Raw genomic sequence first — 12,995 nt, 5'->3', positions numbered from 1 at the left:
AAAAAAGGGGGGGGGGGACAGTCAGTAGAGTCTAAAAAAAAAAATCGGACAATATTAAAGTTAGCGTTAATTTAAGATCAAATTCATTTTATAAAAGTTTGACAAGGAGTAACTATTTCAGGACATGTTATTGACAAAGTAACCACTCCAATGAAAAGAGAAATGTGTGAAATTTGGTGCTTGAACATGTTCCGTTAATCTCATGATGGAGGACATATATCATCCAAATCCATGCAAGTCTTTGTTTTCCTCGTTTTAGCTGGAGTCCAGTATAGCTCACTATTTTTGTTGCACCAGTAATGTTAGGTTGAGGGTGTGAAGGACTGTAAGCTAGTAGGAGAACATGTAAACATAACAAAGGGATGATGGGAAGTCAGAGCAGGCTTACTCTGCGCCAAAAGTCTCACCCACAACTAAAAGTGAATTTTGGATGCACTACTGCTGTTCTGCAGAAAATATGGTTAAGAAAACATTTTTTTTTTTGCCTTAAATCAGCATAATCATGAATAAAAGCCCACTGAGAACGCTTTTATCATAGATCACAAGATGTTTGGAGTTTCAATCATCCAGGACATGAACTGACCTCACACATCTCCCCTCTAGGTGTAGCCGAGCTGTTGGCCCTCATGGTGAGACCTTCGCCCTCACGGTCCCCATCTCTGTCTCCTGGCACCGGGGTACCAGTCTGGGAGGACGGGTCTGGGGATGGAGGGTGTAGTGCCTCAGTGCAGAAGAGGGTCCGGGGACCATGGAGCTCACAGAAGTGACACAGAGCTACCAGAGCATTCATCTGAAATGAAGAACACACACGCGAATCAACCAATAATTTAACATTGTGTTGTTCTAACTGCAGATATTTACAGGTATCCTCTTTCTCGAACAGTGTGACGTTCAGTCAACCACAAACCGAGTTCTTACCTTCAGCGGAGTCGAGCTTAAATGCTGCTCAAAACGACTTTAAGGAATAGCCATGGCTTTTTAGTTTAAAAAAAATGGCCCCAAAATTTCTTCGTTTCGCTTTCTTGATTCAAAAACTCACCAATAAGTCAACAAGTTACGCTTTTCATGTGTAGCTGGGAACTGCTAGCAAACAACAACAGAAGAGTCACATGACGCAGAGTCACGCGCTCCAGCAGAAATGATGCGTCTAAGCTAGTTTTATGTTCATTGGAGCGTTTTAAACCTCGAATTTTTGACGTTTGTAAATGGAAATAAATCCAGTAATTAACGTGTTCGTCAAATTATGCACATTTAGCTGAAATAAATAATCATTTAGCCAAATATGATATGATTCCAATTCGTACTTAACTACATTACCCATAAGTCTATTCGAGAACAAGGTCAAAGTACATTTGAGTTTGAAGCCTGCTTTTTCTTACTTGTCCGCTTAAATCTCTAAATATCTGACCGTGTTTTTTATTTTTGAGTGCGTGTAAGTATATATATTTTATGTACAAACATTTATATTCATAAAATAGTATATTTTTTATCGCTAAAAAGACACTTCCGTATTTTCTCCATCAGATTCGGGAGTGTCCGGTTTATTCTTTACTGACCAGTCAAATAAGGTGAAACTACCTGTGAGGATGGCGTCTGGTGGGACCGGGACTCCCACCGATTCACCTGAAGGCCAGGTGGATGGAGGCGGGACCCTCACAGAACCCAACAACCCCAATGTTGGAACCCCAGCTGACAAACCCACTCAAGACGATGGTAATACCCAATTATTAAGTGTTTTAAACATTTACTTATGACTTGGTATTCATTTTGTGGGCATACATTGAATTGTTGTTCAAATCTAGTTAGGATTTTAGGGGAACATCCCAGTCAGGTTTTTTTTTAAGTTATCAACTTCCAAGCAATCAACATCCGTGTTTCTGGGAAGGAATTTGTTCTGACAGCATGTTTGTCTGAGCCTCTGGCCCTCTAAAGGGGATCTGAATGCAGCCCCTCACTTCCTGCTGGGTTCATGTACTGGAAATATGTCTGAGTTTAGTAAGTGAGTCAGGAGTGAAGACTCCCACCTCTAGAGACGGAAGGGATTCAGTCAGTCGGCTTCCACTCCCACTTGTGTCACTAATCTTAAATCAAAGACAAATATTCCACAGAACAGGCAAACCTCCCTGCTGCTTTCAGGAAATGGTATTATCAGAAGGGAGTTTAATAAGTGCAGGGTCAGGGAGAGTCAGCCTTCACGTTATTGTCTGGCGGTTTCTATTACTACCACCTGTTGTATTCCGTACTCTCTGATTAGTGCCGTGGAGATGAATGATGAGGTCCACATATACCACATATAGATGAGGGAATGATCAGATAAAATGTCAGGACGAGGAATGCAGACAAGCATTTTTTTTTGTGACAAGCAATTTTTGGGGATACCACAATGACTGTGTATTTCTTCTGACCTCAAGAGTTTTCAAATGAAAAGCATGATCAGTTTCCGTTTTAGACTCATGTTTTCCTGTCATCTTTGCTGTGATTTGCAGACTCTGCAGATCTGAAAAGCAATGGAGTCAAGGTGTGCCAGTTTTTCCAAATCGGAAAGTGTCGCTTTGGCCACAAATGTCGCTCATTCCACAGGTCTGATCACCTCACCTCGTATTTATTAGATACTATTTTTTAAACAAAATATATATATTCTGAATATCATGGTTATAAAAGCCGATTACAGTTTTAAATATTCCTGTTTCAATTTCTCTGTTTTTATGTTTTGTCTCATTTGAAATTTTTTTCCTTTTCACTTTTTTATTCTCTTCAATGTTGTTGCTTTCGTTTCTCAGTGAACCCCCACTGCAGGTTTCAGCAGCAGCCATGTCCCCTGAAGTGGATGACAAAGAGAATGAACAAAAGATGGCAAAGATCAAGAAGAAAAAAGAGCCAAATCCAAAAAACAGCAAAGAAATTGGTAGGGCCTTATTTGTTAATCTTATTTTTTTCCTCTCACTTTTTTAAATGTCCAAATTTTAACTCTCTTAAAGAGGTGACCAAAAAGCCGCGTATGCGCACGGCTGATGACGTGATCTCTCGCATCTTGTGGGACCCGTCGGTGGACGCGTCAGAGTTTATCGTGGGGTATGTGGATCGCTTCCTCGGGGTCCTGGAGCGACCCTTCTGTGACTTCAACTGGGACGCCAACCCCTGTGACTGCGACTACACCACTGAGCTGGCCTTGCCGAGACACAGGATCCAGTACTTCATCTACAGAGGCCAGCGCGTCTGGGACCGCCACAGCAGGAGCGACAGGGTCTTTGGCTCCACGGGTCAATCTTTGGCTCCCCCCTTTGGAAGAGAAGAGGAAGTAAACGGTGAGGAGAGACCACACAGAACATTTTATAAAGATGTGATGACTGATTGTAGCTATGTGTTTTAGCGGAAGAAAGCCAAGAGCAACCACAAGATGATCTTGAAGCCGAACAGGAGGAGCCAACGACCGCCAGTGGACAGGATGAGAGAAAAATGGAGGACGGTGATCACACGAAGAGCACAGACGTGGATGAGGAAAACACTTCCAGAGCCGAGCAGGAGTGTCCGGAAATATGTGCCGTCAATGATGCTCCAATCGGGTCAGAAGTTCACCTTTGATTTCATAAACTGACTGTGCGACAATGGAATAACATTACCATCTTTACAATGTCTGCCCTCATCTCAACATAAACTAGAAGCATGCACCAATAGAGAATAACAGAAGGTCCTCAGCTGTGATTCAACATGTGGATGGGATATGATAACAGGGAGATTTAATCAGGTCCTTCATGTTCCACTGGATTATTCTGCTGCTGTTTTAATATCTAAAGGCTGTCTGACCTGTATCTGCACCCTCACAGGCAGAGAAAGAAAGTATTAAATGCAACATACACATTTCCACATTTGTCAGGAGCTGTTTAACCAAAATACATTTAACTGGTAGCTTATAGAAGTGATTGGTTATTAAAAATATTCAAATGAAATAATTGTATTGGTTCAATTTAATTATAGACTGCAGGCTTCAAAAGAGCAGCAGTCAATAAAGCAAGAAGAGGATGAAGAGACGATTTTGGAGGAGTGGGAAGAAAGTTGGGATGGCAAAGAAGACAATCAGGTGTGTATGGCACATCTAACCCAAACTTCAATCCTTTCTGTTAGTGTTAATCACATTTCTCTTTGTTTTTATTAAATTAGAGTTATCCTGGAGCTTTTCATTTAAACAAAGATACACCGGCGCCTTTAGTGCAGAGGGAGGAGAAGCGTGGCGTGCGCCCGCCTAAAAAACGGCCCACCCACTTCATTTGCTTCAGAGCCAACACTCCCGCCGTCCTCTCCTGCTTCCAGCAGCTACGAGAGGAGCTGGTCGCCCTCATGCCTTGCTCCGCCCCCCACTGGCACGCCGCCTCCAAGCTCCACGTCACCCTCTGCCTCCTCAACCTGTACAGCCCGGCTGAGGTGGAGTCCGCCAAAGAGGTGCTCCGCCACTTCGCCCGTCTGGACCGCAACCCGCCCGTCGCTGTGACCTTCCCGGTGAAGCTGAAGCACTTCAACGGGCGGGTGCTGTACCTGAGCCCCCAGCCCCACCTGCACCTGCAGCAGCTGAACGGCGGTCTGCAGGAGGCGTACAGGGAGAAGGGCTGGCTCCACAGGGACTCCTACAACCCACGGTACCATCTCACTCTGGCCAAGTTTCAGGACGTGGAGCGGGAGAGGATTTTTGAAGGGGTGGGGGACCTGAAGGTGGGGAAGGGCTTGAACTTTGGGCGTCTGCCTGTGAACACCTTACACCTGTGCGCCATGAGCAGCTCTGAAGCTGATGGTTTTTATGACACCCTGTGCACAGTAACCCTTCGATAATCACGAACACTGAATGCTGCTTTACAGCCAAATGCTTTACTTTAAAAGCCTTATTTATGGTTTTAATTATCTTTACCTTAAAAATTTAAGTAGTGTAGTTTAATAGAATACTCGTTAAGACAATCTAAAGCAGGATCTTTTGGAGGAAATTTAAAAGAATTAAAGATTATACTGGGTTCTTATTTAGATTTTTGCTTTTAGATACATTTTAGGCATTTATTATTAAATCAATTTAATTAAAAAACAAATTTGAATGGCAGCCCTCCCTTTAAAGACCCACTCCGGTCATCTTTTAATAAGTTTTAAAAGCATCTCTAGTGGTCTTTTAATTATGATTATGTCATTTGTAGTCAAAATAATGAAAATAAATGTCCTTTTCTAGGACATAGTTACTGCAGAGCGGCAGTTTATTCGAAATTTTGACCCAAGTTGTGGGTGGGCCTGTTGGTGTGGAGCATCCCCTTCTATCTGCTAGCTTACAGCCCTCCACACCCCCAACTTAACATTTCTGAAGCAACAAAAATGGCGACCAATTTTGAAGCTATCCAGCTGTACAGTTTGGAGCCAGATGCCAGATTAGGAAAATGAAGACGATCATGGATCTATTTGTCTGCTGGTGGATGTGTTGGAATGTAATTGGGTTCCATCTTATTTTCTACATCACAAGTATGTTCTTTTTTTCAACAACATTCTTTCATTTTATTTTTTAAAAAACGATTTGATAAAAGAAATACTCAGAATTTCAATTTCAAGCTTAATTTTCTTTATAAATGCAATTTGTCATCAGAATTATCCCACAAGAACATTAAAAGAAACAAATAAACATAATTTAATCAAGGTGGGTTTTTAAGATTTTAATTAAATTCTATGAAGTAGTGACTTTTTCAGATGTTTATAAGGTTTTATTGATTTTTAAATTAAGGGTGGCTTTTATACTGTCTGATTATTTGTACTTTTTTGACTCTTTACTGCCTGTTTTTGAAAAACCTTATACTGGAAAATTGTCTACAGGATATTAACTGTAAAGCAAGAAAATAAACATGAGGAACCACATTAAAAACATATCCAGCTTTGAATTTATGTTGGTTGCTATCTAAGCTCAAAGATAAAACAAAAAAAGCAATTGTTTTCAAACAGCTTAAGACAAAAAGCTTAATTTACAAAGAGATATTTTTTTTCTTCCAATTTGTTATCCTTTTGAAAGTACCTTTGCCAAAGAGGTTTAGGTTGATTACAAAAATTGATTCATTTTAGCGATTCGATTTGTTTTATAATTACACTGTAAAAAAAAATTTTTGCTTTTAGTTGGATTCATTTTGAACAATCCGATTCCTACAATTGATGCAGGATGTCTTTAGCCGAAAATTCAACCAGTGTGACTCAGAGATAAATACTTAACAATGCAGGGGAAGTTTTTTATTCTCCTTTTATTTCCTGCTAGAAATGCAAGTGTATAAGCAAGCAAATAAACAAGAATTAATGGCAAGTCCATTCACATTTTAGTTTCATAAAGTTTAGCCCACTGTTTTTTATCCTCACCAACATATCACCGGTACAAACAGAATATTTTTAGAACATTATACCACACTTTATGGCAAACTTATTCCTTCAAAGGGACAAAATCTAAACAGGTTCCTGATTTTGCAGGCCAAATACAACAGCTTTTTTTTACGTTATGAAATAATAAGGAAAATAATACGGTTTAATTTATTTATTTTCATTCTTTGTTCATTAAGGTAACGCACATTTAGAAAGAATTTAAAGTAAATTAATTCCAATGAAAACAGCAAACTGGGATCCTAATGAGAGATGTGGTTGGATTGTTGGAATATAAATCGATTTTATTGATATTTTAGTGTTAACTCCGTAGCTCCCGTGTTTAAGTTCTTTGATTTACTGTAATTTTTTTTATTGCTAACATGATTGACGTGATTCCAGTAGATTTTGAAGGTGAAAAGCGGCTTTTCTCCTTCAAAATCTGCTGGAATCACGTCGATCGTGCTAACGTTTAAAAAGTTAGCATGTCCCCGCCATGAAAGTTGCTTCTTTCGATCCTCCCAGTGTGGTGGTGTTTCATCAGGGGGGGTGGGGAGTGGTAGATCCTGCTAAAGGGGATGCAGAGCGTTCACGTCAGCCTTCATCTGCATTTTCCTCCTGCAGATGCTCGTACAGCGAGGACGGACTTATATGATTCAGGGCTGTGCTGTTTGCTCCCTCGCTGGCATCATTTCCCTTCCCCCACTCTCTTTCAGTGACACAGAAAAAACCAACCCCTCCCTCTGCCCCCCTTTCTCCCATAGTCCACAAACACTCTTGTTTTTTTCTGCCCCCCCTCCTCTTTTTTTTTTTTCCTCATTTGCATTTCCCAGCCCAGAAAGCACGTCCATCAGCGGGCACTTATGGCCAAATAAGTGTTGATGCCATCCTGCAGCTTCCACTGGAAACTGCTACAAATCCTCTGCACCCTCCCTCCATCCTTTTTTCGCTCAGCATCCATCCCTGGGAACCCACTCCCCCCTCACTCCTCAGTATTTCATGGAGCTTTTTCTCCCCTCCCTAAATTCATCTCTTCCCTTCCTGTCTTTTCTGTGCCGCTTTCTAAAGCAGACAGGAGTTTTGCACCCCAGCATGTGAGTGTTTTAAATATATTTCTTTAAATCTCCTCATGGGGCAGTTGCACATACATTCGGGGCCACTCTTGCGTTTTCATTCTCAGTAATCCGGTCAGGTTTCAGAGCTGGACAGAGATTGGCTGGACGGATGGGCGTTTGTGGGGGTCGTCATTAAAAAACGAGGGTCCGAACCCTCTGCGCTAACAGATTAATCGCCTCTGTGGGGAAACGGCGCGTCGTAGATCGGCTCGGGCGTTCAGGGTCCACAATGCAGCAATGAAGAGTCCCTCAGGGGTGTCTCCTCAATCTTAATCCCTCCCTCCCTCGCTCGCTCGCTCGCTCGCCAGCTCGCGCTTGTGGAGAGCTCGTCTCCCATCCGTCAACACAAGCACCTCTCCACCATCATCAGACACAATTATTGACCATTTCATATTTCACTCAACATTACACGCCGGGTTTCTTTTTTCTTTCCTATTTTGACTCCAGTTTTGGCTCATCCTTTGAGCCATATTTTCAGGATGTTGATTTTTCAAGACTATCAAGAGATGACCGGTTTACCTCTCTGAGTGGGTGAATATTTTACGGACGGCTGCAAGGAGGAAAGACAGAGGGGAGAGAAGAACTTTCACACATCACAGGTAAGAGATTTTTATTCATTTATGACTGATTAGTAAATATCAGTGAGTGGGATTATAATTCACCGTGCAAGAACAAATCTAAATAAATCGAGTAGGATTTTTTTTAAACATGCATATGGGTTTTTAAGGATGTTAGTGTGGAAGACCAGTGATATTTTTAGAAAATGCAATTAAGCAGATGATGCTGAAACTGTCTGATGAAATGCACTGATTGTTTTTTTAAAAGATATTTTGTTTAGGTTTTTCAGCTCAGTGGGATTTTTTTTTTTTCCTCCTCAACTTCATGTCATGCTTGACACTTGCCTCTGGGCTCTAACCTTCTGTCACTTGGCTGGAATTGAGCATTTACGTTACAAATGAGAAGAGAATTGCATTTTTTTACAGCATTTACATAGGAGATCAAGAAATGCCTTTTTACAAAAGCAATTTTCCCCTCTGGTTGATGCATGTGGTCAGAAGGATGTAACGCTGTCCCATAAATTGTGGTTTCTAAGGAGGTTGTTGTTAGGAAGCTGTCAAGCGAGTGTTCAGGCTGTAATCGCCGTGGCTTTATGGGATGAATTAAAAAAAAAGACGCGACACACTTCAGCTTCTAATGCACTACATCATTTATACTGTCTGAGCCGGAGAGGGTTTCATTAAAAAAAAAAAAAGGTGGATTTGATTTTTGTGTTTCAGAAAGGATTCTAAATTTGGCAGCCTTCTTCACAGCTACCGCCTCACAAAATGGCCCTTTTCTTTACATCCAGACATCATGGAGTCTCATACTGGGATTCTCTTCCTGGCTGAATGAGCCGCTTGCATACAAAACATGTCAGATTTGTTCTCGGGAGGGTCTTTTTTTTGTTTGGTCAGTGGGTGTGCAGGTTCTTTCCTTGTATCTTTCTTTTTTATTTGAAACCTATTTTAGATTTTTTTCAAGATCATGTGTTTCTGTTAAGTTAAGCTGTAACAATTCAAACGATGTCACGTCACCTTGAGGTTTCCTATCTGTGACACCTGCCGAGTAACTTCGGCTCCTGGACACTCCCGCCCCCCTCATCCTACTCCCAAAAACAGCTCATTTAGAGCAGGTGTCTCCAAAATGTGGCCCGCGGGCCGGATTCGGCCCACCTCCGCTTTTGGCCCGGCCCCTGAACATTATCAGAGACGCAAGATTTTTTTTTTTATTCCCCAATCTGGTTTTGAGATTGAGAGCCGAAAATAACACCCCCTTCTGCAGTCTGTGTCCCCATCTTAAGCCCCACCCACCACAGTCAAAAAGAAGAGAATTCAGTGTTTCTTTTCTACATCGCAGTTCATCTTTCGCAGTCTCTAGAAAACCTCGAGAATGGCTTAGCTAGGTAAACTGGGGCAACACCATGAAGAACTTTAAAATCATAATTAACAGGGACCCAGTGAAGTATCTATTTCCTGACTTTTTCTGTGAATATCCCAAAAAGTGTTATTAATGTTTGGTTAAGTGTGGCTTTCTGGAAAACCATAAATATTTACGTGCAGACACAAAAAAAACAAAAACAATTTTTCTGACCCCGGCCCCTCATCAGTGAAGAAAGTTATGTGGCCCTCACAAGAAAAAGTTTGGGGACCCCTGATTTATAGTATCTCCTTTTTTTTTTTGGTAAACCTGAAACCTAATTTAAAATCCTTAAAGGCTTATTTCCTGCTCCTCTTAACCCTTTAACACCAGAGCTACAATGTTTATGTTCTTTGATTTACTGTAATTTTTGAACACGATCAATGTAATTCTAAAGGAGAAAAGCGGCGGAAATCTACTGGAATTATCGTGTTAATGGTTGAAAAGTTACAGTACGTTAAAGATTTTGTGTTTAAGCGTCACCGGCGACGCCTCAAGTCTTAAAGGGTTCAAATGAAATCCATGCGTCTCCCTATTGATTCACGTGTGAACACTTTAATCAATTAAGCTGTGATTGTAAAATATTTATTAAAAGCTCCCACCCTCAAGCCTCTGAAATGGAATTCCTTCCCGATAAATGTTTGTGTGCACAAACAAATTGAGAAATCGTGCCTGAAAGTGTGGCGGGTGCATCTCCCAAATTGTGAACCACCACGTCCAGATTTAATAAGCGAAATGGAGTGTTGGCAATAGTTTGACTTGTGACAGTTGGGAATCATTAAGGTGAACAGGCTTGCTGTAATGGGCTTAGAGTGGCCGTGTCTGGCCTGTGGGGCGAGCTCGTTGACTTGTTCTCGGCCACAGCCGACCCACATACGGTATGAATGGTGAAGCTGTTTGGCAAAATCAAAACCTTTATCGTGCACGGAGGGGAACACAGTTTGTGCTGAATCAATGGCCTTGGAAATACAGAGAGGCATTTAAAGTTATTGAATGAAAAGTTGTTCCTCTAAAAACAAAACTTTAATTCAGAACATGTATGACATTATTGAGCTGAATCTGCCAGGAGATCAGCTGAACTGTGTAACCTCAGTGATGCTGTGAAGGCTTATCTGTTCATTCTCCTTTTGTACTGTAAAACAGTAAGGCTCTGGTTGGTTCTTCATCATGGGGGGCTTCCATCTCACCCTCTGCTCTGCTTTAGGCCCAACTTGCTTTATCTATCATCATTTCTCTCCCCTTATCAAAGTTTAGGGAGTACTGGCTAAATCTGGATGTTTTTTTCAGGATTCTTCTGTAGTCTGTGCTTAACTTTCCTGTACAACGTCTTCAGAGAAATGCTTGACCATCAGAAATCCATCTATAAACCAGATTTATTGAACGTTTCTCTTATGTTAGATGTTTTCTGCTGTGGAACTTTCACTGACCCAGACTGTGGTACCAGATGCTTTGGTTTTGGAGTTTCCACGGTGACACAGATTCATTCGCTGACGCACACAATAGACCTCCTGAACAACTTGGCTCAGCTGATCGGCCGGTCAATACGGCGACGCGGCCAGCTGCACCGCCCGCTGTGACCCCACTCTCTTTTCAGCGTCCACCACGTGGTCAGGAAGACCTTCACCCGACTCTTGTTCTGACTTCCTCTCTGCAGGGCGAAGAAGGGGGTCCCGGGCAGTGGAAAATGGCTGCTGTGAACACTGTGCCCAGCTACACCCCGTCGCTATGGGTGAGAGTGTGTCACGCTGTGCCGCGGCTGGACCTGAGCATGCAGATGAGGGACAACATCTTTGTTCCTGAGAGCTGGGAATATCAGCAGGTAAGACTGTCCATCGTGATCATCCCTGCAGCATCACATTTATCCAGAGGTCTCTGACATTGCACCATACTTATATCAATCTGGACATGAAGCTTCCTCATTTGTCAAGTCACAACCTTGCTTTTGAGTCTAAGCATCTTAGTGGTGCAAAGTTATTTTGGGGAAATTAGTGCAAAGCGGAAAGCAATGATTCATCCCTCGACCCCAAAGAGCTCTCATACAAATGCTCCAGCAAGCACTGGTGACTTCTCTGCAGCACAAAGATGAGGTGGGGCGGGGAGGAGAGAGCACAAATTATCCTGCAGAACAGAAAAGACAAAAGAGACTGAAAGTGCACGGAGAGAAGGAATGAGAGAGGCAATGAGTAATGCGCGGAGATTGCTGCACAGCAAGCAGGGCAGGGAGAGGGAGAGGAAAAGCAAATGGAGTGAGAGCCGGAGAGAGTGGCAGCGAATGTATTTAAGTAGGTCACAGATTATTAATAGAGATTCAGCGGTGTGGATGGAAAGAAAGAGCGGCGGAAGAGAAAGAGAGAGCGTGGGGAAACGGGGATGGGCTGGTTGGCGCGATGGGGAGGGGCCTCTGAGAACGGGAGCTGAGGTGGAGGGAAGGTGGAGGAATGTGGAGTGACAGACGGGCAGATGGACGAAGGCTAATGCCGTCGAAATATGCCAGAGCTCCACGTTAGCAGTGTTGACTTTATCAGAGTGGTTTTTGTGTCATTAAAATGCATCATGCTGCAGACTCACACAGTCTCTGAAATATTAAAGGAAGAATCCCTGCAAGATAAATGTGTTTTTTTTCATGTGTTATGCATTTGCACATAATTTAACAATTAATGGGGGAGGGACTGTCTGCCGTGCAATAGAATTTAACAGGATTACTTGGTATTTTGCTATTTGCATGCACTCCCCCAGATTTTCAACAATTAAATGAAAGTATTTGTCTTTTTTATTCCCTGTCAGACCCTGCTGGTTTTGTCCAGTCTATCAGCCATCGCTCTTGTCATCTCCCTCCTGGTGGTTCTTTCTTTTCTCATACACTACTGCTGCTGTCACCGTGGTGACCGGGGTGAGGGATCGGAGGAGGAGGAGGAGGATGAAGACGGCAGCACAGGTCACGGTTACAGCGGGAAGAAGGGGCGGGGCATCTGCTGCGTTACGTGGGTGGCGGTGGCCGCCGTCACACTGTGCTGGTGAGTGGAAGAAATCGTGTTTCTTGACTGCAGATAGAGGCTGACTCTTATATCTAATGGAAGAAGTTATTTTTAACACTCACATGCATAAGATCACATCAAAAATAACTTTATTTTAACAATTATTGTCACACTTTTAAAGAGGTTTTCCGTTGGGGTATTTCAATATCATCCTTAATTGTTTTGCAGGATAAAATATGTTTCTTATTTAATATAACGCCATGTAAAATTATTTTAAATCTTACATGTGAAATCTAAAAAAATCACACGATTTCCTTAAAAAAACGAAACACATTTTCTAACTCAGATATCAATTGTCTGCTTTTAATATTAATTTTCTGCCTTTTTTTGGATGTTCCAGTAACTTTTTATAATATCTCAGTATGAATGTAATTATGAAGTTAATAACACGTAAAATTTTATATTTGATACGGTTCTCTATACATTTAAAAAAAGTAAAACTTACATTTTACTGTCTCTGTATAGTTGCCACTATATTTCCCACTTACAACAGAACTTCAAATTACAGTTCCTACATGCATTAATGACCCAC

At 41.9% G+C, this 12,995-nt stretch overlaps 3 protein-coding genes across 6 annotated transcripts in view; 2 read left to right on the top strand and 1 right to left on the bottom strand.

Annotated features, from left to right (window-relative positions):
- flcn (folliculin) overlaps positions 1–1,682 on the bottom strand; it is a 9,004-nt gene extending 7,322 nt beyond the window's left edge. The window contains exons 1-2 of one of the 2 annotated variants that reach the window (XM_036216053.1): positions 1,579–1,682; positions 584–790 (exon numbers count right to left, since the gene is read on the bottom strand). In XM_036216053.1, coding sequence (XP_036071946.1) covers positions 584–790 — 207 coding nt within the window. In that variant the 5' untranslated portion in view covers positions 1,579–1,682. Of the gene's footprint in view, positions 1–583; positions 791–918; positions 1,128–1,578 lie in introns of those variants that run through there. The other variant, XM_024267286.2, reaches the window with a different exon arrangement.
- Positions 1,305–5,095, top strand: leng9 (leukocyte receptor cluster (LRC) member 9). The gene is made up of 8 exons (XM_024267287.2): positions 1,305–1,432; positions 1,525–1,713; positions 2,487–2,580; positions 2,781–2,905; positions 2,979–3,305; positions 3,371–3,563; positions 3,976–4,078; positions 4,159–5,095. Exons 2-8 carry the CDS (start codon positions 1,587–1,589, stop codon positions 4,819–4,821), a joined length of 1,632 nt encoding a protein of 543 aa, XP_024123055.1. The 5' UTR covers positions 1,305–1,432; positions 1,525–1,586; the 3' UTR covers positions 4,822–5,095.
- A 1,743-nt stretch (positions 5,096–6,838) lies between these two features.
- Positions 6,839–12,995, top strand: part of ttyh1 (tweety family member 1) — a 28,012-nt gene continuing 21,855 nt past the window's right edge. The window contains exons 1-4 of one of the 3 annotated variants that reach the window (XM_024267284.2): positions 6,839–7,451; positions 7,951–8,071; positions 11,083–11,247; positions 12,213–12,442. In XM_024267284.2, the coding sequence (XP_024123052.1) occupies positions 11,113–11,247; positions 12,213–12,442 (365 nt within the window). In that variant the 5' untranslated portion in view covers positions 6,839–7,451; positions 7,951–8,071; positions 11,083–11,112. Of the gene's footprint in view, positions 7,452–7,511; positions 8,072–11,082; positions 11,248–12,212; positions 12,443–12,995 lie in introns of those variants that run through there. The other 2 variants (XM_036216052.1, XM_024267285.2) reach the window with 2 other exon arrangements.

The sequence above is a fragment of the Oryzias melastigma genome, linkage group LG16, assembly GCF_002922805.2.
Source record: "Oryzias melastigma strain HK-1 linkage group LG16, ASM292280v2, whole genome shotgun sequence".
In the NCBI taxonomy this organism is placed as follows: domain Eukaryota; kingdom Metazoa; phylum Chordata; class Actinopteri; order Beloniformes; family Adrianichthyidae; genus Oryzias; species Oryzias melastigma.
The sequence above is the reverse complement of the archived record's forward strand: the minus strand, read 5'-3'. Positions and strand labels throughout refer to the sequence as shown.